Below are 27,750 nucleotides of genomic sequence, written 5' to 3'. Positions count from 1 at the left end.
TCTTGCATGTGATCAGAATTATTCACTGCTTTTTCTAATACAGCTAGAACAGAGGACAAAGGGCCACATGTACAAAATATAGGTTTTGCAACTCACAAATTGCAAATCAGAGTGACTTGCAATTTGCAAGTCACAAAAGCTTTTGTACAACAGTGTCAATGACACTGTTAGCGATTTGCTAGGGGATCGCAAATGAACTACCTCATGAATATTCATGAGGTAGGTCGCAATTTGCGACCCCCTTGAGAATGGCCGCCCCCACAAGGATGGTGGCCTGCTGGAGACAGCAGACCAACATGCTTGTGACTGCTTTTAAATAAAGCAGTTTTTTTTTCCCCTTAAGGGAAAACGAGATGCATTTCAAAAACAAAAAATGAAAAGTTTTCTTTTCATTTTTTTCAGAGCATGCAGTGGCCGTTTGCGAATGGGTTAGCACCAGTGGTTCTAACTGCGGTTGTTTTGCGACCGCATTTGCGGTCACAAAACAATCATACATGGGACTGCGACTCACAATTAGGAAGGGACCCCTTCCTAATTGCAACTCGCAAACCCTTTTTGCGATTCGGTAAACAGATTACCGAATCGCAAAAATGGGTCTGTTCATCCCAAATTGCATTTTGTATGTCGCAAACGGCCCGAACAGAGCACAGGACAAATTGACAGGCAATTCAAATTCAGGCATGGCAGATGTGCAAAGGGCCGAAGAAGACTGATCCGTGCGAGAACTGCTGAAGAGTCTTAGACCAGAGGCCTGTGCAGCGACGGCTGGAGATTCAGGAGCACCACAGGCTGGAGTGCGCCTCAGATTAGCATCCACAATAACAGCAATATCAGGCAGAGTGAAATCCTCCACAATAGGGTTACTTAAGGTCTTAAATGGAGGATGCATTGTTCTCCGATTCTGTGCCAGGTAGTGCTTTTCCAACAAATGAGACACGGTCTATATCTATTTCAGCGACCGTCAGGCATCAGAACCTGCTCCATGAGTCTTCATAGTAGAAGCGGCTTGCTCTCTTTTGGGGAAAAAGGAGAAGGTGGTGTTCAAACTTTTCGCCAGGGACCGGCTCAGCCCATTATTTCTGAGTGGATTGAATTTCGTTTTTTAGCACACTCTCGTGAAAATGTATCTGTCCGAGTGGAGTCTCCGAGATATCATAGTAGAGCCTCCTATTGCCTCCAGACCGCCAAGCGTTGTTCAGATAATAAGATGCAGGTTTGACACGCGGATAAACTTGGAAATGTCTGATGGGATGGTGCATCTGTTTACAGGAAAATAAAGTTCATCTTTTTAATAAATTGATTTTTGTTATTACTAAAATGCCCTTCCAAAATGGTTTCGTCTCTTGACGTGGCAGCTGGGTCGTCGACCAAATGTATTATTTTGTAGCACTATTTAGGTGCGGAACCTACAAGGCTATGGTAGAAGCTGTTTTTCTTTAGACATAGGTATTCTTTTCGTATGCTTGTTGTTGGCTTCTTTACTACACGACATACAGTTCATACCAACGACAAACACTAATTTTGCAACTATTCAGGAAGCAACGGGGTAGTAAGCTCTACAAATGCCACCAATATTAGTCCCACTACCAAGAAATCAATACAGGAATTACTACCAGGAGTGTCTGACACGTGCGAGAAAATTAGCAGCGAAATAATACGGACATGTGAATTGTTTAGTCTTTAGTCCTAAAAGCATGTGGCCGGGCTCCGAGCTCTTTGCTGTGTTTTGTTCTGATTCACAACGAACATTAGACTAGGGCGGCCTCACAAACACACGTGCACTGCCGGGATACTGGGTAACACACGTGCACTGCCGGGATACACACTGCAGCTGTTAGAGTCATCATCGCGTGACGTGTTTTAATGAGCGGGCACCGGCACATACCGAGCACGCGGCCACACCTAACATAATAAAAATGCCAGCAAACTTTACAGGTGACACAGTTAATTATTTTGGAACAGGAGCTTTGCTATTCTCGTTTGTTGATATGTTTCTTCAGTAATTGAACCACAAGGCTGGCAAAAGACAACAAATGAAACATATTTATAGTCAGTCGCCAAAGATTACGGTTTTTAATTGGGTTATCCACGCCTGTTCAGGAAGATTTCGTCGGAAACGTGCTGAAGAACATGAATTCCCAGTATTAGACCTTCATGGAAGGCGGTTAGCTGGGTTAGCAAAAAGGCAGTTATGCACGTATGTGTTCATGTATGTGCATAATAGATGCAACGCACTGGAAACCTGGTTTGTGGTATTCTAATAATAAAAAAACAACAAGAATCATAATATTACTAAAAATAATATTACAAAATCAAAATTGGTGCTCATTTTATCTAGAGGGAAAGATTTACTTGAAGCTCTACTCATGAGCACTGGATGGCCTGAATGTCCATACAACTTAACCCTAAAAACAATGATTTCTACTCTGAGCTGGCTGCCCATTACTCAACAAGTAGAACCACTGAGACCTCAAGATGACTTTAAATCGTCTTGTTTTCGGCCCTGGCTGACATCAGCTCAGGAAATGCCATTCTCTGTCAACTGGAAAAGCCATCCTAGACTGCAAGCTACAAGCGTGAAGAGCCACTTCAGATTCACTGCCTCTGGATAGTCATATCAAATCTAACATTTGTTGTGGGACCTTTAAAACTATACACCTAGGTCAGTCATTATGTCCAATAGAAAAACCCATCAGAGAAAGGCTTTGCGTTCTAAAAGTGCATCTTTCATAAGTAGTCCTACAAATTAAGCAAATAAAAACAAGCTTTGTTCTGTTTCACTTCAGAAGATGGACTGGTCACTAGAATATTTGACATCCGCCTGTGGAGCTCTCATTCTCATATCCGTTCATCTCTATCACAATCAATGTTCCTTTATGTTGTCTCTAATTGATGCTCATCTCTAATTGTATTGCGTTCCTTTTGTTTGTGACTAAAAAACACTGGGAAAATAAACAGAACAGATTTTGCATAGGCAACTGCAACTGAGTGAGTTGGGCTTTTTGCATTTGAATGAACTGTGTTCATTGTCATCTTACATCCAAGACAATTCACCATGTATCTCAAATCTCTCCATCTCCCTCAACTCCCTCCATCCATTCCACACCCTGCAAACAATACACTCACCCCCACATCCACCAATCTCAATTACATTCCGTTTACTCATGCAATTTAATGCACGTTCAGCCCACAGACAAACAAATTGTGGACCTCACCACACACCTTCAATAACCTAGTCATTTTCTTCATAACAGTGACCTTCTTCGCCCATCCTATATCCATCTTCAATTATGTCATACAAGATGGCTATTCAGTCACACAAGTCATGGATCCACCAACTGATAGTGATCTCTGTCATATGCAAACCTACTTTGCAACTCACTTCAATCAACTCACCACACCACTCTTCAAATGTCTCCCTGTCTATCGCTCCCTCACACCCAACCCAATGACACCTGACTTGAAGCCTGCGCTAACACTAAATATTAACAGTGACATTATTAGGTAATATTAAAGAAGGTGCTTATGAGTCAATATAAAACGTTAGATCCAATAAAGAGTGACTGACATTTTGAAGGCAAAGTGTTTGAGGACAATACTAACGGTTGTTTTTTTTCTTTGTTGTATAGACGTGAAACGAGTTCTTGCAGTATCGTTTTAATTTGCATCCTGAAGTCACTGCAAACAACCACCTAAGAGGAACTTGAATATACATTTTCACTGCTGAACTATAGGTCCCAATAGCTCTTTGCTCTCAACGTGACGTGACATTTGGAGCACATGGATGTTAGCAATCTAATCCCTATCTTGTTTCATCATCAGTATATACCACAAGATACTCGAGTGCAACACACAACACTCCTACAATAATGATAAACATTTAAGCAATCTTGATAAGCTAAATCACCCATTCAATCATTTTTGGAACCGAGGCACGGCTGCTCTGAGCCTAAAAGCATGCAAAAACAAACTGCTGAATCGTGGCGCCCGATCCTGCTATTATGGTTTTTTTTGTTGATATTGCACTCTAGAGGCCATAGCGCTGCGCTGAAAAGTCTGTGTGTTTGTTTTTCCCGTCCTCGGTGCATGAATTACCTCTAAAAATCTTCGCGTTAGTGCCTGGGCTGCAGACAGCAGAGCTCAGAAACACTGGCAGTAATTGAATTTCCATGTTTCCACGCTCTGCTGTCAGTAGCACGTGCACTAACGCGGTGATTTTACGAGCTATTGTGTGCTCTGTAGACAGAAAAAGAAACCACCTCATCTCTTTGTATTACATTTGTACTCCGCAGTGATTGTTTGTGAACTCGTCTGCAGCCTTTCTCTCACTTACCCTCCATGCGAATTTGCATGTTTAATGTGCTCCTACAGTGATTGTTTAGTAACCGCTCTTCTATAAAGCACAGTGATGCCTCTGGGCCATGTCCCCGCTGCATAAAATCACAAAAATAATTAAAGTGCGCTGACACCTTCTGCATCGTTGCAGCTTAAAGAATGGTATGAGGATACCCCTTGCGATTTTTCCCAGTCATGTTTTGCGAGATAAATGCAGGCAAGCAAATTCTAGTGGGAAACAGGTGAAAATGGATAAAATCTACAGTATTCGGGTGGCAGAATCCAACATAAAGGATATCACGCACTCCAAACTTCAAAATTCGTTGCTGTTTGGTGATCTGCCTGGGGCAGTAGTGGGAGTTCCATACTTGGATTACACTAGGATGAAATTAACAGAATGAATAATTAATGGATTTGTTGTGTTTTGAAGGGTATGGTTGGGGATATTTTGTGTGCCAATGTTTATATGTGTTTCCGATGCTGTATATGCATTGATGTCTGAATGGTTTGACATGTTAACACACATACATCAGTGTCGCAGTGCAGGAATAGCAACATATGCCAAGGCAGTTGCCTCACACAGCTACTTCTACCACTCATGTGGCAAATAATTGTATAATGCTTTCATAAGATCATCATATTTGTAGCATATTATATTTTTTTGCCATCATACAATCATGTAGGCCCACCACATCCCACCTACTGACATCACGTGCACACGTTAGCACAACCCACGCTGCTTAAAGAAGCGTGTCAGGGTTGAAGAGGAGGAATACCACTATAAACCAAAGCAGTTAAACATATGATCAGGTACTTCATTCACATGCCAGATGTTGCCATATTTTGGCCATGTTCGCCAGGCATTGACACTAGAGATCATGCTTTGCTGTCATATGACCAGTTACTCAACTGACAGTCCAAATATTGAAATGATATATCCACGTTCTCCACATCATTGCACCATCATATTTTTGATGCTATTGATGTACTCTGCAGGAGTAGTGTCAAAATATTGGCACTACTCCTGCAGAGTACATAGGGGCCTATTATAAATAATGGTATGCCTCCTTTTAACCGCTGCTTTGAGCAGGCCTTAAAAGTGCCAAATAAATGGTGCAAGGAAATCTTTTAGATTTCCTTGTGCCACTTTTTGCCCCCCTAATGGGGGAATACCCCCCTTGCATACATTATGCCTGGTGCAGGCATAATGTGGTGCAAGGGTTTACAAAGTGGCACAATGCATGCATTGCACCACTTTGTGAACATGGTGCGGGGAAAATGCCACTTTAGTGTTGCCTTAGCATTAATAAAATGATGCTATGGTGGCAGTAGGGGCTCTTAAATATGCCCCTAAATGCTATTATTGGGCCTGCAGCACTGATTGTGCCTGCCACTTTAGTAACCCTTTAAATATGTCTCATGTCTGCCATTGCAGCCTATGCGTGCAGTTTTAAACTGCCATTGTGACCTGGCAAAATAAACCTTTGCCAGGCCCAAACATTCCCTTTTAATGTATATAAGTCACCCTAAGGGGAGGTCCTGGACAGCCCAGAGGGCAGGGTGCAATGTAATAAAAAAGCTGGACATGTATTTTTACGTTTTACCTGTCCTGATAGTGGAAATTGTTTACATTTATTTTATCATTACTGCAAGGCCTACCTCTCCCATAGGATAATATTGGAGTTACTTTATGACATGTATTAGGCTGTAACGTCCAAATGGGAACAAGTAACCAGTTCATATTTGGTGTCTTTGGAATTGTAATGAAAATTCTCTCCAATGCTAAGTCGAAATGTAAATTCCAATTTAGAAAATGACACTTTAAGAAAGTTGCCATTTTTCTACTTTAGCCATTTAGGGGGTTATTCCAACTTTGGAGGAAGTGGTAATCCGTCCCAAAAGTGACGGTAAAGTGACAGATATACCACCAGCCGTATTACGAGTCCATTATATCCTATGGAACTCGTAATACGCCTGGTGGTAAATCCGTCACATTTGGGACGGATTACCACCTCCTCCAAAGTTGGAATAACCCCCATAATGCCTGCAGCCTGTCTCTGGATCACATGATTGGGTGTAGCTGATAGTTGGGTTTTGTGTATTTGTACGACACAACCACACACAATGCACCATCACTGGCAGGATGGGAGAGCGGAGCTCGACACAGCCCTACTTACACTTAAATAGGCTGTGTCCTACCTTCACACAAAGGGCTGTATACACACTGCAGTTAGTCTGGAGCCCAGAGCCAGAGGAGGCAGGAAACCTGTGCACTTCAAAGGGAAACGTCTAGGAGCTTCTCCCACTTCAAAGGAGGCCACTGGTATAAATATTGGACCTTGGACACCAACTCTTCAGTACACCTCTGGACCGGTGGAGACTCTGCCAGGAAGGAATACTGCTGTGCCCCTAAAAAGACTGCCACTCTGCTGGACTGCTGCCCTATTGGTTTATGCCTTGGTGAACTGGTCCTTTGCTGGATTGCTTTCCTGCTGCCTGGCTACCCTTCTGCCTGAGTCAGAGGGATTGGACCTGTCCCTGAACCCCGGTGACTCCAGGGGCTAGTATGTTGGCCTCCTATTTAGAGCCACAGGGATATAACAGTTTCCCAAGCCCCTGAACTGGCACCCAGATCCAGCTGAAGCAAACTCCTGTGGTGACCCTAAGGTTTTGGACCCTTCGTGTGGCCTCAGTGGAGCTGAGTTAAAAAATTTGGGCTCTTTACGTCCACAAATGGGTCGGATGGTGCCAAAACCTAGTCGCTCGCACTGCCGGCCAACAAAAAGTTTAGTCAGCCAGACCATTCACTCTACAGCATAGACCCCACATGGGGAGGGCAAATTCGAAGATCCAGCCTGACCGCCAGTAATGACAACAGGATCTTTGCTCTACAGTAATGACTGTCCGCAACACTAGGCCGGCTCTTGGTGCTGCAGCAACGACCATCCACAACACTTCCCACCTGCTCGCGGTCCCCTCCACCACAAACAGGACTTTCTGCATTTGACTGAGAAGGTAACTTTTCAGTGGGAATACGCTGGTCCCTGTATCTGACCTGAGCGCCATAACAGTTGGCCTGAACTTGTGATTTTCTCCTGGAGTTGTACAACCAGATAACCGCAAGTGGCACTGTGGGCCTTTTACCTTTATTTTCACTTAAATCCTTAAAACTGCAGATCTCCAGTTCTAGTTCATAGTTGTTTTGGTCTAGATTTATTTATAAAAGTTTGCTCTAGTTTTCCACATTGGTGTGGATTTTTTCTTTCATTGTGTTTTCACTTGATTACTCTTTGTGCTGCATAAATTCTTTACACATTGCCTCTAAGTTAAGCCTGTATGCTCTGTGCCAAGCTACCAGAGGGTCAAGCTCAGGTTAATCTGGGGTTTCCTTGTCCCTCAACCTGTCAAGTATTGTGGTTCCTGCTTCATTAGGGTCCCCACCAACCAGTACCCAATTTCTCACAGGGGCCATCTGTTCACCTTATAAGTAGAGAGTGGAACTAAGCTGCCATTCGCTCTACAGCATCAACCCCTCATAGGGAGCACCACTGCTTCCTCTGGATTGACGGCTGCAGCCCTGCCCTCAAGTGCACTTCACTGACTGTGCTTATTTCATACTGCTGCACAGCACACTTGTGCACCTAAAATCATTCTGTGCGGAGCTCTATCATTGAAGTTCACAGTCTATGATTATTATGCTACTACAGTGCAGTATATAAAGGCATTTATATGTAGGTCAATGCACACACACAAACACACACCCACACACACATATTCATTAACACAGATATCCTCATATACACACGGATTCACACCCATGCATACTCACACACTGAAACAAATAAGAATACACACAAATGCACATACTTAAACATAGGAACACAACCATGCATTGATGCCTCCACCCATGCACAAGCACACACAAAGTGATGCACTAACACACACCCTTTTAAATACACAAACCCCTATGCGTTCATATACATATCTATGTACCCACAGGGCACCAAACACTAACAGCTGGTGGATAGATGAGAAGGTTACTTGCTAATAATGCTGCTGATCAACTTTTCAATGTGCCAGAATCCTCTGAATTCGGGAAGAGGATGCAGAAAAACACCTACCATGCTATTGATCAGAGGAGCAAAGAGTTGGTGGCATGTTGTGTGCTCCTCAAGGTGTGCTTAAAGCAGACTCAGTACCACTGTTTTAGGGTATTATTGCATTTTGGAGCAGCATTTTACACTCAGTGGATCCTCATTAAAATCTGGAAAGGTCGAGTGAGGAGAAAGTACTACCATAGTGTCCTTGGATGCACTTGAACGCCCTTGTGAGGTGAGCATGATAAATAGATAAATAGAAACACTACTGGCTCTACCCACTACGACACCTAACTGCCCTTTGAAAAGAGAATGTAACTGCTTACATCCACTCACACATTGATAGAGACCATTTCAATGCTATTAATGCCATAGAAAAGCTATTGTTTCCACCCAAAGAAACACACACAATTTTCAAAGCAGACAGATAACACAGAGACACCTTTGAATCTTTTGGAAAAATATACTTAATAAACATCTTTTAAAATAACAGTGTTTTCAAGGTAGTTTTTAATTCTGAAAAGAACATATTTGAAAAAAGTTAGACTTTCCCGTAACTGTTTGTTTTCATTACTCTTCTGTAATGTATTTCTATTAACGTACAGATTTCTCTTGACACACAAACACACACACAATCTATCTATCTATCTATCTATCTATCTATCTATCTATCTATCTATCTATCTATCTATCTATCTATCTATCTATCTATCTAGCTAACTCATAGTTACTCTTATTTTTGTTCTTGGTGGGTAGGAAAACCCCCAAATCACTGTTTTATATGTTTTATGTAGGCTTTCACCACGAGAGTGTGAATATGCACATATTTATGTTTCTATAATTTTTTAGGTAATTTGTATTTGGGAGCAAGCCCCCAAATCACTCCTAATTTACATACTATTTACATTTTGTTTTGTACAATAAAATGAAATGATTTATTTAGTCTAAGATATTTTAGGAAAGGAAAATGTTACCCAGTAGACATCTGTTTGTGGCATGTAGTGCTGTAGATTCACATGCTTTGCATAAGTCCGCCGTCTATTGTTGGGTCCGGAGTATTACAAGTTTTTTTTTTTGCAGAATCTGTTTGAGTCACAAGATCGAGTGACTCCTCCTCTCCGTAATACTGTGCTTGGGTATTGAGTGCTTTGTTAGATTGTTCTCCGGCAGGTGGGTGAGGTAAGGAGTGTATAGAGAGTAAAGAGAAAGAGATAACCATGCATTTTATTTACATATGTACAATATTTATATGACAATGCAACTACAATGGCCACAGGCATCCGTGGAGCAGTGAGGGGGTATGTGAATCTACTGCACTACATGCCACGAACATATGTCTGCTGGGTAAGTAAAATTTTCTGTTCAATGGCATGTGTAGCTGTAGATACACATGCTTTGCATAGACTGTAAAGCAGTCCCTCCAAATAAGCGGTGGCTAGCTGTAGGAGTAGGAGTTGCTTGATAAAGTGTTCTGAGCACTGCTTGGCCAACATTGGCTTGATGGCGTGCTAAAACATCTACACAATAGTGTTTAGTAAATGTATGTTGTGTAGACCAAGTAGGAGCTTTACATATTCCTGCTATTGGGATGTTACCTAGAAAAGCCATAGATGCATCCTTTTTCCTAGTGGAGTGTGCTTTACAGGAAACAGGTAACTGCCATATAGGTGTAGCATAGCAAGTTTGAACACATTTGACTATACAATTTTTTTAATATTGGGTTGACTATACCATTTTTTAATATTGGGTTGCCTTTATGAGGCATTGAAAATGCTACAAAAAGTTGTTTAGATTTCCTAAACTGTTTGGTTCTGTCAATATAATACAGAGTAGCGTGATACTCACCAAAAAGCGCTCCAACGCCTCGTCAGGGGTAGTAAGTGCTATATAAATGTTATTACAGTACAATACAATACATGAGAGCCCTTTTAACATCTAGTGTGTGAAAAACTCCCTCTGCAATCGATTTTTGTTGTGGAGAAAAGATTGGCAATTCAATTGATTGGTTGATGTGGAATTGTGAAACTACTTTAGGAATGAACTTATGGTTTGTTCTGAAAACTACTCTATCTCTGTATTTGGAAGAATGGTTCTTTTAAGGTTAGAGTCTGGAGTTCACTTAAACGTCTTAGGGAAGTGATAGCTACTAAAAAAGCCACTTTCCATAAAAGAAAATGTGAAGGGCATGCATGCATTGGCTCAAAAGATGGGCCCATGAGCCTAGTAAGGACGACATTAAGGTTCCAGGATGGTGCTGGAGGTACCCTGGGTGGAATGACATTTTTGAGACCTTCTATGAAAGCTTTGATAACTGAAATTCTGAATAAAGAGATGTGTTGTCCGTTTTGAAAGTAAGCAGCTATAGCTGCTAAATGAAGACGAATAGATGAGTATGCTAAGTTTGCTTTTTGTAAATGCAAAAATAACAAACAATGTCTTAGACTGAGGCTTTGAGTGGGTCTGTGTGTTTAGGTCGACAGTAGCATACAAAACGTTTTCATTTTGCAGCAATAACAATGTCTGGTTGTAGGTTTACAAGCCTCTTCTAAAATGTCAATGCATTCTGACTGTAGATTTAGGTAACCAAACTCTATGACTTCAGGAGCCATATTGCAAGGTTGAGCATTTTGGGGTCTGGATGCCTGCTCTGTCCTTGATTTTGAGCAAAAAGGTCCAGCCTGCTAGGGAGCTTCTCTACTACTGATAGATACAAAACTGATGTGAACCAAGCTTGACGTGCCCATTTCAGAGCTACAAGGATCATGGTGAGTGAGGTTTGTCTCAATTTGCGAACTAACAGACGGAATGAGTGGGAGAGGCCGAAAAGAGTAAGCAAATATCTCTGACTAATTAATCCATAGAGCATTACCCTTGGACTGAGGTTGTGGGTATCTGGACGCAAAGGTTTGGCTTATTGTATTTTCTGTGGTAGCAAATACATTTATTTGGGGCGTTTCCCACTTTTGAAAGTAATGGTGAAGGACTTGTAGATGGCGTTTCCATTTGTGGACTTGTTGCTGCATCCTGCTGAGGAGGTCTGCAAACTGATTGTCCATGCCTGGGAGATACTGTGCCACTAAATAGGTCTGATGGTGAATAGCCCATTTCCATATTGTCTGAGCAAGATGGGACAACTGACAAGACTGCGCCCCCCCTTGTTTCCGCTGATAATACATGGTTGTCATGTTGTCTGTACAGACTGGAACCACTTTCTGGGAGAGTTGTGGCAGAATAGCCTTCATTGCTAGAAAAACTGCTTGCAGCTCCAAGTAATTGATATGTGAAGCTTGTTGAATGAGATCCCATATACCTTGTATTGTGAGGTTAATGAGGTGAGTTCCCCAATCTGTCTGTGATGCATCTGCAGTCAGAGTGATCTGAGGTACAGGGAATCAGAAGGGTGAAGGAGGTCTACTGTGATCTGAGTGTGATGCTGACAGCGTTGGAACATACTGGCTTTGATGAGCAAATTGCCCAAGTAAGGGAAGACATGAATGTATTGATGCCTGAGGTATGCAACAACTTCTACTAGACATTTTGTGAAGATCCTGAGTGTGGTTGTTACCCTGAATGGTAAAACCTTGAACTGGTAATGTTTCCCCGCAATGAAAAATCTGGGGTATTTGTGATATGCTGGATAAATGGAAATATGAAATTATGCATTCTTTAGATCTGAAGCTGTCAAAAAGTTGCCTTGCTGTAACAGTGGAATGACACCTTGGAGAGTGACCATATGGAAATGCTCTGAGAGAATATAGAGATTTAGTGGTCTGAAATCTAGAGTTGGCCTGAGTGACCCGTCCTTCTTTGGTATAAGGAAGTATATGGAGTATACTTCTGACCCTTGCTGTGAGAAGGGGACTGATTCTAGAGGCACTTTGAGAAGAAGGGATTGCACCTCTTCTTTGAGAAGTGTAAGATGTTCTTGTGAGAATTTGTGAGTGCGAGGGGGAATGTTTGGTGGAGTTGAAGTGAGCTCCAGAAAATAACCATGTTGGATAATTGCGAGAACCCATTGGTCTCTAGTGATATTGGACCATTGTGGGTAGAAATGTTTGAGTTTGAGTCTTTCCCTGCTGGAGAGGTGTTAGGTGGTGGAAGGTGGAAGTAGTCACTGTCATGCAGCGGAGGCAGATCTTCTGGTGGTGGATGCCTTTGATCTGCCTTTGTTGTTTGCACCTCTGTAGGACCCTCTAAAGGAACCTCTATGGTAGAAATGGGAGCATTGTTTGTTTTGAGAGGAGGAAGACTCCGTAGAGGTTGATTTGAAGTGCCCCCTGAACTGTGGGTGATTAAGATTACCACTTTGTGTGGTGGTAAGGCCCCCATAGCCTTTGCTGTCTCAGAGTCTTTCTCAAGTTTTTCTATGGTGTTGTATACTTTTTGGTCAAATAAGTGTTCCCTATCGAATGGCATGTGGAGGGCTGCCTGCTGTATTTCTGGCCTAAATCCTGAACACCTAAGCCAAGCATGCCTACGTATAATGATACTAGTGTTAATACCACATGCAGCAGTATCTGCGGAATCATTTGCACAACTAATGGAATTATTAGCGATGGTTTGGCCCTATGGAACTATCTCTTGTGCAATTTTACGATGTTCCTCTGGGAGGTACTGGAGGAGATCCTCTATTTCGTCCCAGTGGGCCTTGACGTATCGTACCAAAAGTGCCTGTGAATTGGCCATACGCCAATGATTAGCAGCTTGTGCAGCCACTCTTTTTCCTGCTGCATGTAGTTTTTTTACTTTCCTTATCAGAAGGGGGCACATCTCTTGTGCATTGACTTTTAGCATGTTTTTATGCTATACTTACGACTATGGAGTCGGAAGGGATTTGAGCCCGTATAAATGGTCTGTAGGTGTCGCTTTATATTTCTTAACCACCCTCGGGGTAATAACCCAAGACTTTACAGGCTCTTTAAAAATATCATTGGCATGTCTGAGCATGCCTGGTAACATGGGTAAAAACTGACTCTCTTTATGTTTTGTAGTCAGATTGTCAAAGAGGAAATCCTCTTCAATAGGGTCAGTGTGCAGCTGGACATTGTGATATGCGGCTGTCATTGCTATGACCTGCTGATACGATGTTGTTTCTACAGGTGGTGACGGCTTACTAGATATAAGTCAGGGTCATTTGGCAGGATGGGATCTGGATCGTATGAATCCCATGGGTCTATGTCCTGTGGCATGTCACCCAACTCATCTCCTTGAGACGGTGGCAAACCCTGTGGTGAAAACTGTGGTTCAATAAGTGGTATCAGAGATTGGAGAGGTCGTAGAGGGGTAGAAGGAAGCACTGGTAAGTGTGGTGGAGAAGGCTGAGGTTGAACGGGAGCCTTGTCCTGGGAGAACCTTTTAGGGGGAGGAGCAGTGTCCAAGGCCTCCTCAAAGGTGAGCTTCCTTTTGATTGGAATAGGGAGAAGCAATTATTCTCCCCGTTACTTTTTGAATATGTAGTTGGCGCTGATGAGCATCCATTATTTCTAACATGAGCTCCACAGGTGAAGCTGCTTCGGCGAAATGTCTGAAGTCTCCAGAAGACACAGACTTATGTTCCAAAATGTTTGGAGCCGAAGTCTTGTGTTGAGTTGAAGCTGTTGGCTCTGAAGTGGTTGCAGAGGGATTTTTGCTCAGTGTCGAAATGCTCGGTTAAGATCTGCTTGATCCTGAGGCTGCCTGGGATGTTGCCAAACCAAAGCAGTTGCTGAAAAGAAAATGGAAGAGAACAGTTCGGAATAGACTGAGCAGAGAAAATACCGGAGCAAGAGGAACACACGTCCGAAACAAAGAAAACAAAAACAATCTAACAAAGCTCTTGATGCCTATGCACATAATAACAGAGAAGTGGAGTCACTTGATCTTGTGACTCAAAAAGATTCTTTGAACAAAAATAACTTATTAACACTCCAGACCCGACACCAGATGGCGGACTTATGCAAAACATGTGTATCTACAGCCACACAGGCCATCAAACACTATGGGGGTCATTCTGACCCTGGCGGTCCATGACCGCCATGGCAGAGGGCGGCGGAAGCACCGCCAACAGGCTGGCGGTGCTTCCTGGGCGATTCTGACCGCAGCAGCAAAGCCGCGGTCAGAAAAGGGGAGCCGGCGGTTTCCCGCCGGTTTCCCGCTGGCCCAGGGTATCTGCCATGGCGGCGCTGCTTGCAGCACCGCCATGGGGATTCCGACCGCCTTCCCGTCAGCCTGTTTCTGGCGGTGTCCACTGCCAGAACCAGGATGGCGGGAACGGGTGCCGTCGCACCCCTGCAACTCCGCCGGCTCCATTCCGAGCCGGCTTCATTGTTGAAGGGGCTTTCCCGCTGGGCCGGCCGGCGGTCTTCTGGCGGTCGCCCGCCGGCCCAGCGGGAAAGCCGGAATGGCCGCCGCGGTCTTTCGGCGGGAACTGCTTGGCGGGCGGCGACCGCCGACCGCCGCGGTCAGAATGACCGCCTATGTTATTGTTAGATATTTTTCTAAAAGTTATGTCTACATAAGATATTATGAAAAAAACATGTTATCACAGGCTTCAAACTTAGAGTTCATGCCAAAAGTACTATTTAATTGTACCTATTTCACTTTTGGCTTAGAAGAGAAATATCCAAGATGGGTACAGTGGAGCAACGCCTCCTAAATAATGGAGACAGACTTCATCTCCTATGCCATCCACTCACTTAATGTAGGAAAACAATAAAGGGTTTATCTTAATAGTCAAAATATCAAAATATACAAGTAGCAAGTCACAAACCATGTTCATGTGATGTTACTATGGGAATAGTTACTATGCTGCAGTTATAACATGTCAGTGTTCTAATGTATAGAATGTTAGATGTCACTGTTAGGAGAGATAGTTGGTGCTGGCCTTTATTAAAGAGGGAATACTTGCTTGTTCTCCCCTTAATTTGCAATAAATATTCTTCAAACTCCACTGAATTTGTGTGGCCTTGTCTTTACAGTTCATGTCTGTGTTATGTACAAGACCATTGATGTTCCTGTTGCTGCACATGAACTCCTTACACTTTAGAAACCACCCTGTTTCCAGACAATGTTCCTCCTTCCTATGCGTAGGATAAAGACCAGAGGAAAATATTGCTTAGGTATGTTTGGATGGGAGAACTGGCACAAACGAAGGACACCCTTTATCATGGCATAATTCAGCCAGTGTTTCCACAGTCTACACAAAACGATGCCATCTGGCATCAACTCACTGATGCAATGTGTCAACACAGTGGCAAAATTTGTGCATCACCATGAAGCATGCATCCCTACCCAGGTACATTTCCATGCTGTAGTTTAAGGTGTGGTGCACATGAGGTTAGGGTGCAGTATGTTGGCAGGAAATAAAGTACACATTAGAAGAATAATTTTTTAAAAACAATAGGGTCTGTGAGTGCAAAGTTTCGGAGAGGCCTGTGGTCATGGTTTTCTTGGAATGGAAGTGGTACAGAGCAAAAACTAGAGCAGACTGTGACACTAGAGTCCTGGAGAAGACTTGTGGCATGGATATTTGTTAACCACTACTATAAAAAAAAAGTAGCAGATCTTTCCATGGGCTGGTGCCCCAAGGGTAGGTAATCAGTATTTTATGATTTGCAGGTCCAGAGAGGTTGTACAGTAAGATTTTTCATGTGAGGGTTGTAGATACATGCTGAGGAGTTCCATCTGATCATATATATCTTCAACAGGACCATAAAACCTGGTAATCAGTATTTTATGATTTGCAGGTCCAGAGAGGTTGTACAGTAAGATTTGTCATGTGAGGGTTGTAGATACATGCTGAGGAGTTCAATCTGATCATATATATCTTCAGCAGGACCATAAAACCTGCAGTGCATACATTTCCTTAGGGGCATGCGTTTTATATAATGGAGTTTTAGGACTGGCATAGTTTTGTTAGTGGCAGTGAAAGGGTTGTCAATTGAGAAGGTCATGAAGATTTGGAGATGCTGTTCCAACTGGTGTAGAAACTAAATATGATAATGAAGGCAAATTGAAAGGAAGCTGTTAGAAATGGGGTCTTTGGTTGGCAGTCAAGTCACCCTCTGTCCAAGCTAGGACACTCACTCTAGTCAGGGTAGCTTGGCACTGAGCAGTCAGGCTTAACTTAGAAGGCAATGTGTCAAGTATTTGTGCAATGAATCATGCACTAACAGTGCAAACAACACAAAAATACACCATACAGGTTTAGAAAAATATAGAATATTTATCTGAGTAGATTAAGGTCAAAATGATCAAGATTTGATAAATACAAGTTGAAATTTCACTTTTGTAATGATAAATAGAGTCTTTAGTTCTTAATGGTCTCTTGGGAGCACAAAGTACCTGGTTTGCATATAAATTATCCTCACAGGACTACAGAGGAGGAGATGCGTGGAAAAAGGGGTTGGTGTGCGTTGGTTTCTTTGGACGCACACAAACGATGCATCAATGTGTTTCCACGCAGCAAGGGCTTTGAGTTGATTTCCGGCGCACAGCCTTTAAACCTCTTCGGGTTGTGGGGTATTTAGACACCCCGGGGATGATGCAGAGAAATCCTAGGCGTGCAGGACGAACTCACAGGAGCTGCGTCAATCCGGTGGGAGATGCAGGGAAATTTCTGTCGCACAGCAGGCGCTGCGTTGATTCCTCTTGCAGGTAGTCAGGCTGCTTCGTTCTGGCTCGGCGATGCGTTGGTCCGGTGGGCCGTGCATCGAAGTTCCGGTCGCAACGCTGGTGCTGCATCGATCTCCACTGGGGGAGCTGGGCTGCATCGTTCCCATTTGGCAATGCGGTGATTTTCTCACCGCAGGACAGGCTGTGCATCAATTCCGGCAGGCTGTCCATTGATTTTCGCTGCACAGTGAGTTCTGTGCAGAGATTAAGTCTTTACTGCCCTGAGACTTCAGAAAACAGCAGGCAAGTTCAATCCAAGACCTTGGAGAGCACTTCTCAGCAGAGCCAGACAGCAGCAAGGCAGCAGGGCAACAGCAAGCCAGCAGTCCTTTACAGAAAAGTAGTCAGGTGAGTCATTTGGGCAGCCAGGCATCTTCTCTTCACAGGTTGCAGGTTCTAGTTCAGAATTTCTTTCACAGGTGGTATTTTGTCAAGAAGTGTCTGAGTAGGTAGGGTCAGGGACCCAGTTTATATAGCCAAATGTGCCTTTGAAGTGGGGGATACTTCAAAGAGTGGCTTAGAAGTGTCCCCTTTCAGTAAAATCCTGTTTGCCAGGGTCCCAGTAGGGGGGTTGGCAGTCCATTGTGTGAGGGCAGTCCACTGTCCTTTGAATTGTAAGTGTCAGGCCCTCCACCCTTCTAGCCCAGGAAGACCCATTCAGTATTCAGATGTGTGCAGGTGTGACTGAGCATCCTGTGTTTGTGGTTGTCTGGGTGAAATGCACAAGGGAGCTGTCAACCAGCACAGGCCAGACGTGGATTGTAAGGCACAGAAGGTTTTAAGTGCATAGAAATGCTCACTTTCAAAAAGTAGCATTTCTAAAATAAAAATATAAAATTCAACTTCACCAGTCAGCAGGATCTTGTATCACCATTCTGGCCATCTAAATCTGACCTGTTTACTCCTTTCTAAATGGAATCTACCACCCAAACAGTTTATGAGGGTAGCCTTAGTGTTAGCCTATGAAAGGAGTAGGCCTCAAAGCAGTGTAAAATTAATTTAGGTGTTTTATACTACCAGGACATATAGAACATGAACACATATGTTCATGTCCTGCCTTTTACATACATAGCACCCTGCCCTATTCGTTACCTAGGGCCTACCTTAGGGGTGACCTTTGTGTAGAAAAAGGGGAGTTTAAGGCTTTGCAAGTACTTTTAGATGCCAAGTCGAATTGGCAGTGAAACTGCACACACAGGCCTTGCAATGGCAAGCCTGAGACATGGTTAAGGGGCTACTTATGTGGGTGGCACAATCAGTGCTGCAGGCCCATTAGTATCATTTAGTCTACAGGTCCTGGGCACATGTAGTGCACTTTACTAGGGCTTATGAGTGAATTAAATAAGCCAATTAGGTATGAGCCAATGTCACCATGTTTTAAGGGAGACAGCATATGCACTTTAGCACTGGTTAGCAGTGGTAAAGTATGCAGAGTCCTAAAACCAGCAAAAACAGTGTCAAAAAGTGGAGGGAGGGAGCCAAAAAGTTGAGGGTGACCACCCTAAGGTTGTCAGGTCTAACAGAAACCATCAAATTAGCCCAGTGTGAACATAAGCAAATACTCTTGAAGACAAAGTAAAAGAGTAAAAGGCGAGGGCAAAAAGACTGAACTAGAGAAAAAGTGATAATGCCCATCATTGGCTCAAAAACTGTGGCTGACTGGTTTACAAAGAAACAGAAATAAAATATTCTGGGACAGGTGGAATTAAGGATTATATTTAGAAACAGAAATAAAATATTCTGGGACAGGTGGAATTAAGGATTCCCTAAAATGCTATGGTTGTACACTATGCCCTTGGTGAGTTATGGGTACCCAAAGTATAATAGGCTGGTTAAGGCAGCCATATATGTAGAAGGGCAGGAGACTGTGGATCAACAGCACTATCAACCTACCAGATGTAGCCCCACCAGATATTAAACTGTAACTGTTGCCAGCTTGGGCTCAAAAGAGCACCTCTAGGAGATCTCTGAGGAATTATCCCCTGCCCTTTCCCCAATATTTTCAGGGTGGGGGTGTTTTGGCTCCTAGTAAGCAAGCATGGCTGGTACTAGCAAAAACAGCAGAGCATAAATATGTATGTATGTTGTGACAAGCAGCCTAGATACAATCCCAAGAAAGCAGTATTTATTTTCATTTGCAGATTGTTTTCGTCAACTGCTTTGAATAGGTGTTGTTGCTCAGTCTGGCAACGTCATTACCTAGATCGGTGTGTGGTGAAAGGTGGGGTACAGGTAGATCCGTGGGCGAATAGAGTGGTTGGCTGGGCGTCCGGAGGTACTGGCAGTTGTTGCTTGGTCAGTCAGGCTCAATATCTGTTCATGTCAGATGTCAGCACTAGTACCTATCCGGAGAGCTGCAGTGTAAGAGCCACGTTCAATCAGTCATAGAGGCCATTGTGTCAGCTTCTGAAGGAAGGGGGCATTATTAAATCCATCAGATGTCAACAATCTCGGAACAAGAATAGGGGTGTCACAGTGTAGACTGTTGTCAGAAACGACATCACTTCCCCCATGGGCATGGAAATGATATTAAATAAGGTGATTACTTAAGATTGCTTCAATGTCCAGGTTATAAAGTGTTAGAAGCTCTCTTTAAAGTCATTCAGACGAATGAAGAAAGTTGGCAGCAGTGAATTTAAACCCTGCTTCTGTGTTGTGTTATTATAGTGCGGTACGAGTTTGCATTGTTATGATCGCTGAGTATGCAGGATGTTTTGGTACAGACCCTGGAGCCCTGGAAAGGCGTGGGTAAGGAAAGTGCCAGATCATCCCACACTAGACATCTTTCATCCAATGTTGACGGTAAAAAGGGAACTGCTGAAGGCAAAATTGGCAGATGGTTCATGTCCAGACGATTCACATGCAATCACAATATATCCGCAGGGCAAACCCCAGAGGCCTGTGTAGGTGTTTTCAAGGCTCATGAGATAATTTAGTGATTCAACCATGCATGAACATTTAGAGTCAGAAAATCATGTGAAACGTCAGTCAGTGTGGGTGGGGTATTTTCAAATGTTCCAGTCTCCTCGCAGAAACTTGTTCAGTTTCTTATAAAAGTTATGTAACGTGTTTATGTATATCCTGTATGATATTGAGGCATATCAGAGTTCAAACATTAAGTTTCAAATGAAGGGTTATTTTCTGAGATGAAGCACACAACAGCACTTGAAGGTCTACTTAATACAGTCCCGAAACCAGGTGATACTATTATCCGTAAGGAAAACCTACCGTGGCATCATCTGAACCTGACGCGAAGGCATCGCCACTAGGGTAGTATCTAAAGAAAAATAAACTGCGTATTACCTTCTGCTTTCTTTTCTCATGTCTTAGGCAAACATATTCGCTTCATTAAGTTTCAGCATGCTTAAAAGTCATGATAGGTATGTAAGGGTCTCACCTAATTCATTTATAATCCAGGTTGTGGGCCGCCTGGTTAAATGGTCTTTTCTGAGGCTAGGTTTGTATACAGTGGCTCTGATAACAGTATAATTTACTTTGCTCAACTGATTTATCAAGTGGATCTTTAACTTTATTGGCAGCATCTTCGTATTGGAGGCATCAAAACTACTTTAAAACAAAAACACGTGCCAAGGCAGATGCTCACCTGACACTGTTGATGTCAGATTCATGTGTTTCAAATGACTGAATGCATTGGCCAGATCGCATATCCCACACCATTGCCTTTTTGTCACATCCCTAAAATAAAAAATAAAAAATTAGTAAATCAGTAAGCGCCTAGAGGTAGTTCATTTTGCAGGGGTACTATAAAAATTCCCCAATTCATTAACTTCGTCTTTGCTCAACTAAACATCACCTTTTTCGGTAGTACATTATTCATTGTTTACGTTACAACAGTTTTGTTTGTAGACTGCTTGGATCATATTTCAGTATGCACCATACAATAGCGCATCTCGGATTCTTACATATATATTTATGTTTATATCAAGTAATAGAATTCGACAATCCCTTAAAACAATTATAGTGTTTTTTACCAGTGCAAAAACACTCAGGTGCAATTAGCATTAACGTCGAGCCCGCAGTGTTTTTGCACCCGGCCAAGATTGTGCAGTAAAAGTGCATAGTAACAAGGGGGTTCCAGGGGGACTGCTGAAGAAATGAAGTCTCCCCCCCCTGGAGGTTTGGGGAAGGTGGTATGGCCTACGGGCGCCGTTTGGGCGTTTTTTGGGCAGTGGGGAGGAGAATAAATAGGGGGCAATTTTGTATAATGCCACCAATTTGGGGAAAGGCGGCACAGTGGCCGGTTAGGGGGACAGAAACTTTTTTCAGAGCGTTTGTCATACGTGTCATTCATTACAACTTTCACGTAGTCATAACAGCTGCATGTCTGTCGCTTTGCGCGTGCTGTTAGGATTGTAGATATTTGTAATGTGAACAAAAACAGGGTCCCTGTACTAATGAAGTAGCTAATCCAGGGAAATTGAAAATCAGCAAATAAATATAGCTACTCTTCAATTTTACTTCTTAGATAGACAGTACATATCAACTATTATAATATATAGTCTTGAGATATGTATTTCGAAGAATGATAATATCTCAAATTCTAACATATATACAAATGTCATCTTATATCACTAATACCATTAGAAGTGGCATACAACATATACCAACTGATACATTGAAACAAACATTTGATTTATAAATATTTCCTGAAACAAGTGAATACAAACACCAATGGTATATAATATTGATAAAGATAATACAAGGATAATGTCAATCCCACAATAAACAACAGTCAAAAATACTAAATCAAATCTATACCACATTCACACTCATTCGTACCCAGACTCAACCAACAAGTCATAAAATCTGTACCTGACACTAATACAAATGATTCTACTATACACTGATAACAAAAAGAAAATATATAGAATGAACTACCCAATTGATAGAAACAGAAACAATCAAATTAATACTAAAAAGTTCTCTTGATTAACCTTTCATATAACATCAAAAAATCATTCATGATATCTCTAAACAGTCGTTGAGACAGGGTATGTAAACACACTGCCTATGCGCGTTTCAGTATTCCTCTCATGGGGAGGCCACCTTCATCAGGGCAATTGAAATAAAGGAGTTCATGTGGAAAAATGAAGCCGAAGAATAAGCCAACTGTGGTGTCCCCCACTCTGCTAGAATAGGGTCACATCTGCAGGGGATATCCTATGAAACAATAGATTACGGTACTCCACTGTTAATTAGAGTCTGCATCTAACATCATTGGGGTGTCACAAACAAAGCGACAACCGAGGCTGCAGTGGTATGGGTATTTTTGTTTGTGGAATCCGTCTCATGTCTATTGGTCCTTCCAATTTCCTCAAAAAGTTACTGCAAAGTCAGAGACATTCTACAAATTCTTGAGTATCGACTGATGATACAATTGCGTGTCTAGATGCCAATGCCGAATCCAGGAGTGTGGGTATTTACACTGTCCTGGTAAAAGGCGGCGTGGGCGGTCGTCGGGTGAAGGGTTGCAGGTCCGGGTCACTTTCATAGGAGGCTCTGTGGCATGGACGACCATGAGCGAGCAGCGCTTCGTCTTCTTCAGGAGTCTGGGTGCCTGGATCTGGTGTGCAAAGGTGCTGTTGAGCACCTGCGCCCGGCGAGAAAAGCAGCAAGCGGGGCGGCGGTGGCCGTTGCGGCCTGCTCACCTCTGCACCGCACGAGGAGCACTGGACGGCAGGCAAGGGGGGGGGCTCCTCGGGGTAGCCACCACCTGGGCAAGGGAGAGGGCCACTTGGGGGTCGCTCCTGCACTGGAGGTCGGATCCTTCAGGTCCTAGGGGCTGCGGATGCAGTGTCCTTACCAGGCGTCGGGTCTTTGAAGCATGCAGTCGCGGTCAGGGGGGCCTCTGGAGTCCCTCTGCAGGCGTCGCTGTAGGGGCTCAGGGGGGTCAACTCTGGCTACTCACGGGCTCACAGTCGCCGGGGAGTCCTCCTTGTAGCGTTGTTTCCCCACAAGTCGAGCCGGGGGCGTCGGGTGCAGAGTGCAAAGTCTCACGTTTCCGGCGGGAAACGTGTGTTCTTTCAAAGTTGCTTCTTTGTTGCAAAGATGCTTCTTCCTTGGAGCAGAGCCACTGTCCTCGGGAGTTCTTGGTCCTTTTAGATGCAGGGTAGGGTAGTCCTCTGAGGCTTCAGAGGTCGCTGGACCCTGTGGAACACGTCGCTGGAGCAGTTCTTTTGAAGGGGGGAGACAGACCAGTAGAGCTGGGGCCAAAGCAGTTGGTGTCTCCGTCTTCTCTGTAGGTTTTTCAGCTCAGTCGTCCTTCTTCGTCTTAGGTTGCAGGAATCTATCTTGCTAGGTTCTGGGAGCCCCTAAATACAGAATTTAGGGGGGTGTTTAGGTCTGGGAGGGCAGTAGCCAATGGCTACTGTCCTTGAGGGTGGCTACACCCTCTTTGTGCCTCCTCCCTGAGGGGATGGGGGCACATCCCTATTCCTATTGGGGGAATCCTCCAAAATCAAGATGGAGGATTTCTAAAGGCAGGGGTCACCTCAGCTCAGGACACCTTAGGGGCTGTCCTGACTGGTGGGTAACTCCTCCTTGTTTTTCTCATTATCTCTCCTGGACTTGGCGCCAAAAGTGGGGGCTGTGTCCAGGGGGCAGGCATCTCCACTAGCTGGAGTGCCCTGGGGCATTGTAACATGAAGCCTGAGCCTTTGAGGCTCACTGCTAGGTGTTACAGTTCCTGTGGGGGGAGGTGTGAAGCACCTCCACCCAGAGCAGGCTTTTGTTTCTGTCCTCAGAGAGCACAAAGGCCCTCACCACATGGGGTCAGAAACTCGTCTCTCAGCAGCAGGCTGGCACAGACCAGTCAGTCCTGCACTGAATAATTGGGTAAAATACAGGGGGCATCTCTAAGATGCCCTCTGTGTGCATTTTTTAATAAATCCAACACTGGCATCAGTGTGGGTTTATTATTCTGAGAAGTTTGATACCAAACTTCCCAGTTTTCAGTGTAGCCATTATGGAGCTGTGGAGTTCGTTTTTGACAGACTCCCAGACCGTATACTCTTATGGCTACCCTGCACTTACAATGTCTAAGGTTTTGCTAAGACACTGTAGGGGCATAGTGCTCATGCACCTATGCTCTCACCTGTGGAATAGTGCACCCTGCCTTAGGGCTGTAAGGCCTGTTAGAGGGGTGACTTACCTATGCCATAGGCAGTGTGAGGTTGGGATGGCACCCTGAGGGGAGTGCCATGTCGACTTAGTCATTTTCTCCCCACCAGCACACACAAGCTGGCAAGCAGTGTGTCTTTGCTGAGTGAGGGGTCCCTAGGGTGGCATAAGACATGCTGCAGCCCTTAGAGACCTTCCCTGGCATCAGGGCCCTTGGTACCAGGGGTACCAGTTACAAGGGACTTACCTGGGTGCCAGGGTTGTGCCAATTGTGGAGACAATGGTACATTTTAGGTGAAAGAACACTGGTGCTGGGGCCTGGTTAGACAGGGTCCCAGCACACTTCTCAGTCAAGTCAGCATCAGTATCAGGCAAAAAGTGGGGGGTAATTGTAACAGGGAGCCATTTCCTTACACAAGCTCCCCCCAGTCCACAGGCCAGGAGACTCAGCCAAAGCTGGGAGAGTTTTCCTAGTCTGTCAGGCGAGGAAGAGTAGAGGAAATAGGCTGGTTTGTTGCAGGGCCTACTCTGCCTTACATCGTCCTGTTCAGGTCATTCCCTCTGGGGAACTGACCCACTTCCACAGTGATAGGACCTAGTCTGAATTGCCTCTTGTCTGTGCTTTTAATGTCTTCACCCATTCTCTCTATTTTGGGGTTAGAAGTATCCACCTCTGCTAATCTTATCTTAGCCTGGGTCACCCCTAGCTTACCCAAAGAGGTTACCCAGAGCTGGAGTAACCCCACCATGACCAACAGGGTCAGAGGGCCTAACTTGCTATTTGGCATGGGGTCAGACCACCATGCCAAGGATAGTGCAGCCATAAAGGCTAACACCCAGCAGAGGCCACTGGCAGCTGGCAGAGCCCAGAACCACACCTTTACCTCTTCACCTGCAAAGGAAGGAACTAGGTTACAGGCTTCTTTGGGTTCAGGGTGCCTGTCTGCTGTGTAAGAGTGGGGGGTTACTACATCTTGTAGTAAACACCCTTCTTCCACTCTTTCTTCTGTTAACTGAGGAGCCACCCACTCAGGTGTAACAGTTGCCTGACTAGCCAGGACTTCTTGTGGGTCAGGTTGGACTTTACCAGTGCCATTTTTGGAGTTCTCCCCTACTGGAGCATAATCTCCTTGGCTTGCTGGAACCTTGGCTAAAGGTTGTCCACCTTTCCTACTCTGTTTTCCTTTTTTCTTCTTCTGGGGCCTACTTGCAGTTGCTGCAGGGGTAGCACCTCCAGAGTCCTTGGGAGAGGACTGACACTGGACCAGTTCCTCTTTTGGGCTCTGACTAACCTCCGGGTAGTCATTTCCAAGGAGACAATCAAGGGAGAGGTCTGTACTGACTACCACCCTTCTCCAGCTAAAAGTCCCACCCACTTCTATGGGCACAAAAGCCACAGGCCTATCAGTGACCCTGTCTGGGCTAACTTTTACTCTGGCAGTCTCACCTGGGATGTACTGGTTGGAGAACACCAGCCTGTCATGCACAATAGTGTGACTGGCACAAGTGTCTCTCAGAGCAGTGGCTGGGATTCCATTCACCAGTAGGTGGTGGAAGTGTCTACTTCCCTCTGGAATCTCCAACACACCTGTTGGGCCCTTTTTCCAGTTGAAGGCTATGAAGACCTCCTCATCTGAGGAGTCATCCCCAATGGCTACACTGGTCACCCCTGAGATTTTGCTAGGGGGTTTGTTTTTGAGACAAGAAGTGTCCTTGGTGTGGTGCCCTGTCTGTCTACAATTTTGGCACCATGCCTTAGTGGCATCCCAGTTCTTACCCTGGTACCCACCTTTGTTTTGGGTTGTGTCTTGGGGCCCACCCACCTGGTCTGGTTTTTGGGGGCCTACAGAGGACTCTTTTTCTTTATTTCTAGTGTCACCCACTTTCTCCTGGGGAGGCTTTGTAACCCCTTTCTTTTGGTCACCCCCAGTGGAAGTTTTGGTTACCCTAGTCTTGACCCAGTGGTCTGCCTTCTTTCCCAATTCGTGGGGAGAAATTGGAGCTAGGTCTACCAGATACTGATGCAACTTTTCATTGAAGCAGTTACTTAAAATGTGTTCTTTCATAAACAAATTATAAAGCCCAACATAGTCATGCACTTCATTTCCAGTTATCCAACCATCCAGTGTTTTCACTGAGTAGTCTACAAAATCAACCCAGGTCTGGCTCGAGGATTTTTGAGCCCCCCTGAACCTAATCCTGTACTCCTCAGTGGAGAATCCAAAGCCCTCAATCAGGGAACCCTTCATGAGGGCATAGGATTCTGCATCTTTACCAGAGAGTGTGAGGAGTCTATCCCTACTCTTTCCAGTGAACATTTCCCAAAGGAGAGCTCCCCAGTGAGATCTGTTTACTTTTCTGGTTGCACAAGCCCTCTCAAAAGCTGTGAACCATTTGGTGATGTCATCACCATCTTCATATTTTGTTACAACCCCTTTGGGGATTTTTAGCATGTCAGGAGAATCTCTGACCCTATTTATGTTGCTGCCACCATTGATGGGACCTAGGCCCATCTCTTGTCTTTCCCTTGAGACCACACTTTCCACTTGTGGACTCTCCTGTGAGAGAAGCAGCATCTCTGACTATCACTTGTGGAGACAGGGTTTGAGGGACCCTGGGCTCCCTATCTAGGACTGGAGGTGGGAAGTCCTCCACATCACTAGGGTCCCCCTCTGTGAGGGCATCATCAGAGGGGTTGTTTTTAGCAAACTCTGCCAAGAGCTCCTGGAGCTGTACTTTGGTAGGGTTTGAACCAGTCTTTATCTTTTTTATTTTGCAGAGAGACCTTAACTCTGACATCCTAAGATGCAGGTAAGGGGTGAGGTTGAGTTCCATCACTATCTCTTCTGCAGTAGACATTATGGGGGCTATTACAACTTTGGAGGAGGTGTTAATCTGTCCCAAAAGTGACGGTATAGTGACGGATATACCACCAGCCGTACTACGAGTCCATTATATCCTATGGAACTCGTAATACGGCTGGTGGTATATCCGTCACTTTACCATCACTTTTGGGACGGATTAACACCTCCTTCAAAGTTGTAATAACCCCCTATGTTTCTAAAAGTTGGAATACTTTTTAGGAATATAAAACTATCTCTAGAACTTAATTCAAACTTTTACAAAACTTTTAAACTCTAAAAGAAATGCTAACAGGGACTAACACAAGGCCCTAGAAGGACTTTTAAACATTTAGAAAAATTGCTCAAATTTCAAAAATCAGTTTCTAATGGCAATTTTTGGAATTTAGTCGTGTGATCAGGTATTGGCTGAGTAGTCCAGCAAATGCAATGTCTTGTACCCCACCGCTGATCCACCAATGTAGGCAGTTGGCGCTGTATGTACTATTTCAAAGTAAGAAATAGCATGCACGAGTTCAAGGGTTCCCCTTAGAGGTAAGATAGTGGCAAAAAGAGATAATTCTAATGCTCTGTTTTGTGGTAGTGTGGTCGAGCAGTAGGCTTATCAGAGGGTAGTGTTAAGAATTTGTTGTACACACAGGCAATAAATGAGGAACACACACTCA

General features: G+C 44.1%; 1 protein-coding gene across 2 annotated transcripts in view; it reads right to left on the bottom strand.

Annotated features, from left to right (window-relative positions):
* The window catches only part of GNB5 (G protein subunit beta 5), a 493,189-nt gene that overhangs the window by 114,486 nt on the left and 350,953 nt on the right, over window positions 1–27,750 (bottom strand). For both annotated transcript variants that reach the window (XM_069222460.1, XM_069222461.1), the window contains exons 9-10: window positions 20,689–20,780; window positions 20,313–20,361 (exon numbers count right to left, since the gene is read on the bottom strand). In XM_069222460.1, coding sequence (XP_069078561.1) covers window positions 20,313–20,361; window positions 20,689–20,780 — 141 coding nt within the window. The remainder of the gene's footprint in view (window positions 1–20,312; window positions 20,362–20,688; window positions 20,781–27,750) is intronic.

The sequence above is a fragment of the Pleurodeles waltl genome, chromosome 3_1 (assembly GCF_031143425.1).
Source record: "Pleurodeles waltl isolate 20211129_DDA chromosome 3_1, aPleWal1.hap1.20221129, whole genome shotgun sequence".
Taxonomy (NCBI): Eukaryota; Metazoa; Chordata; class Amphibia; order Caudata; family Salamandridae; genus Pleurodeles; species Pleurodeles waltl.
This window is presented reverse-complemented; position numbering and strand designations above follow the sequence as displayed.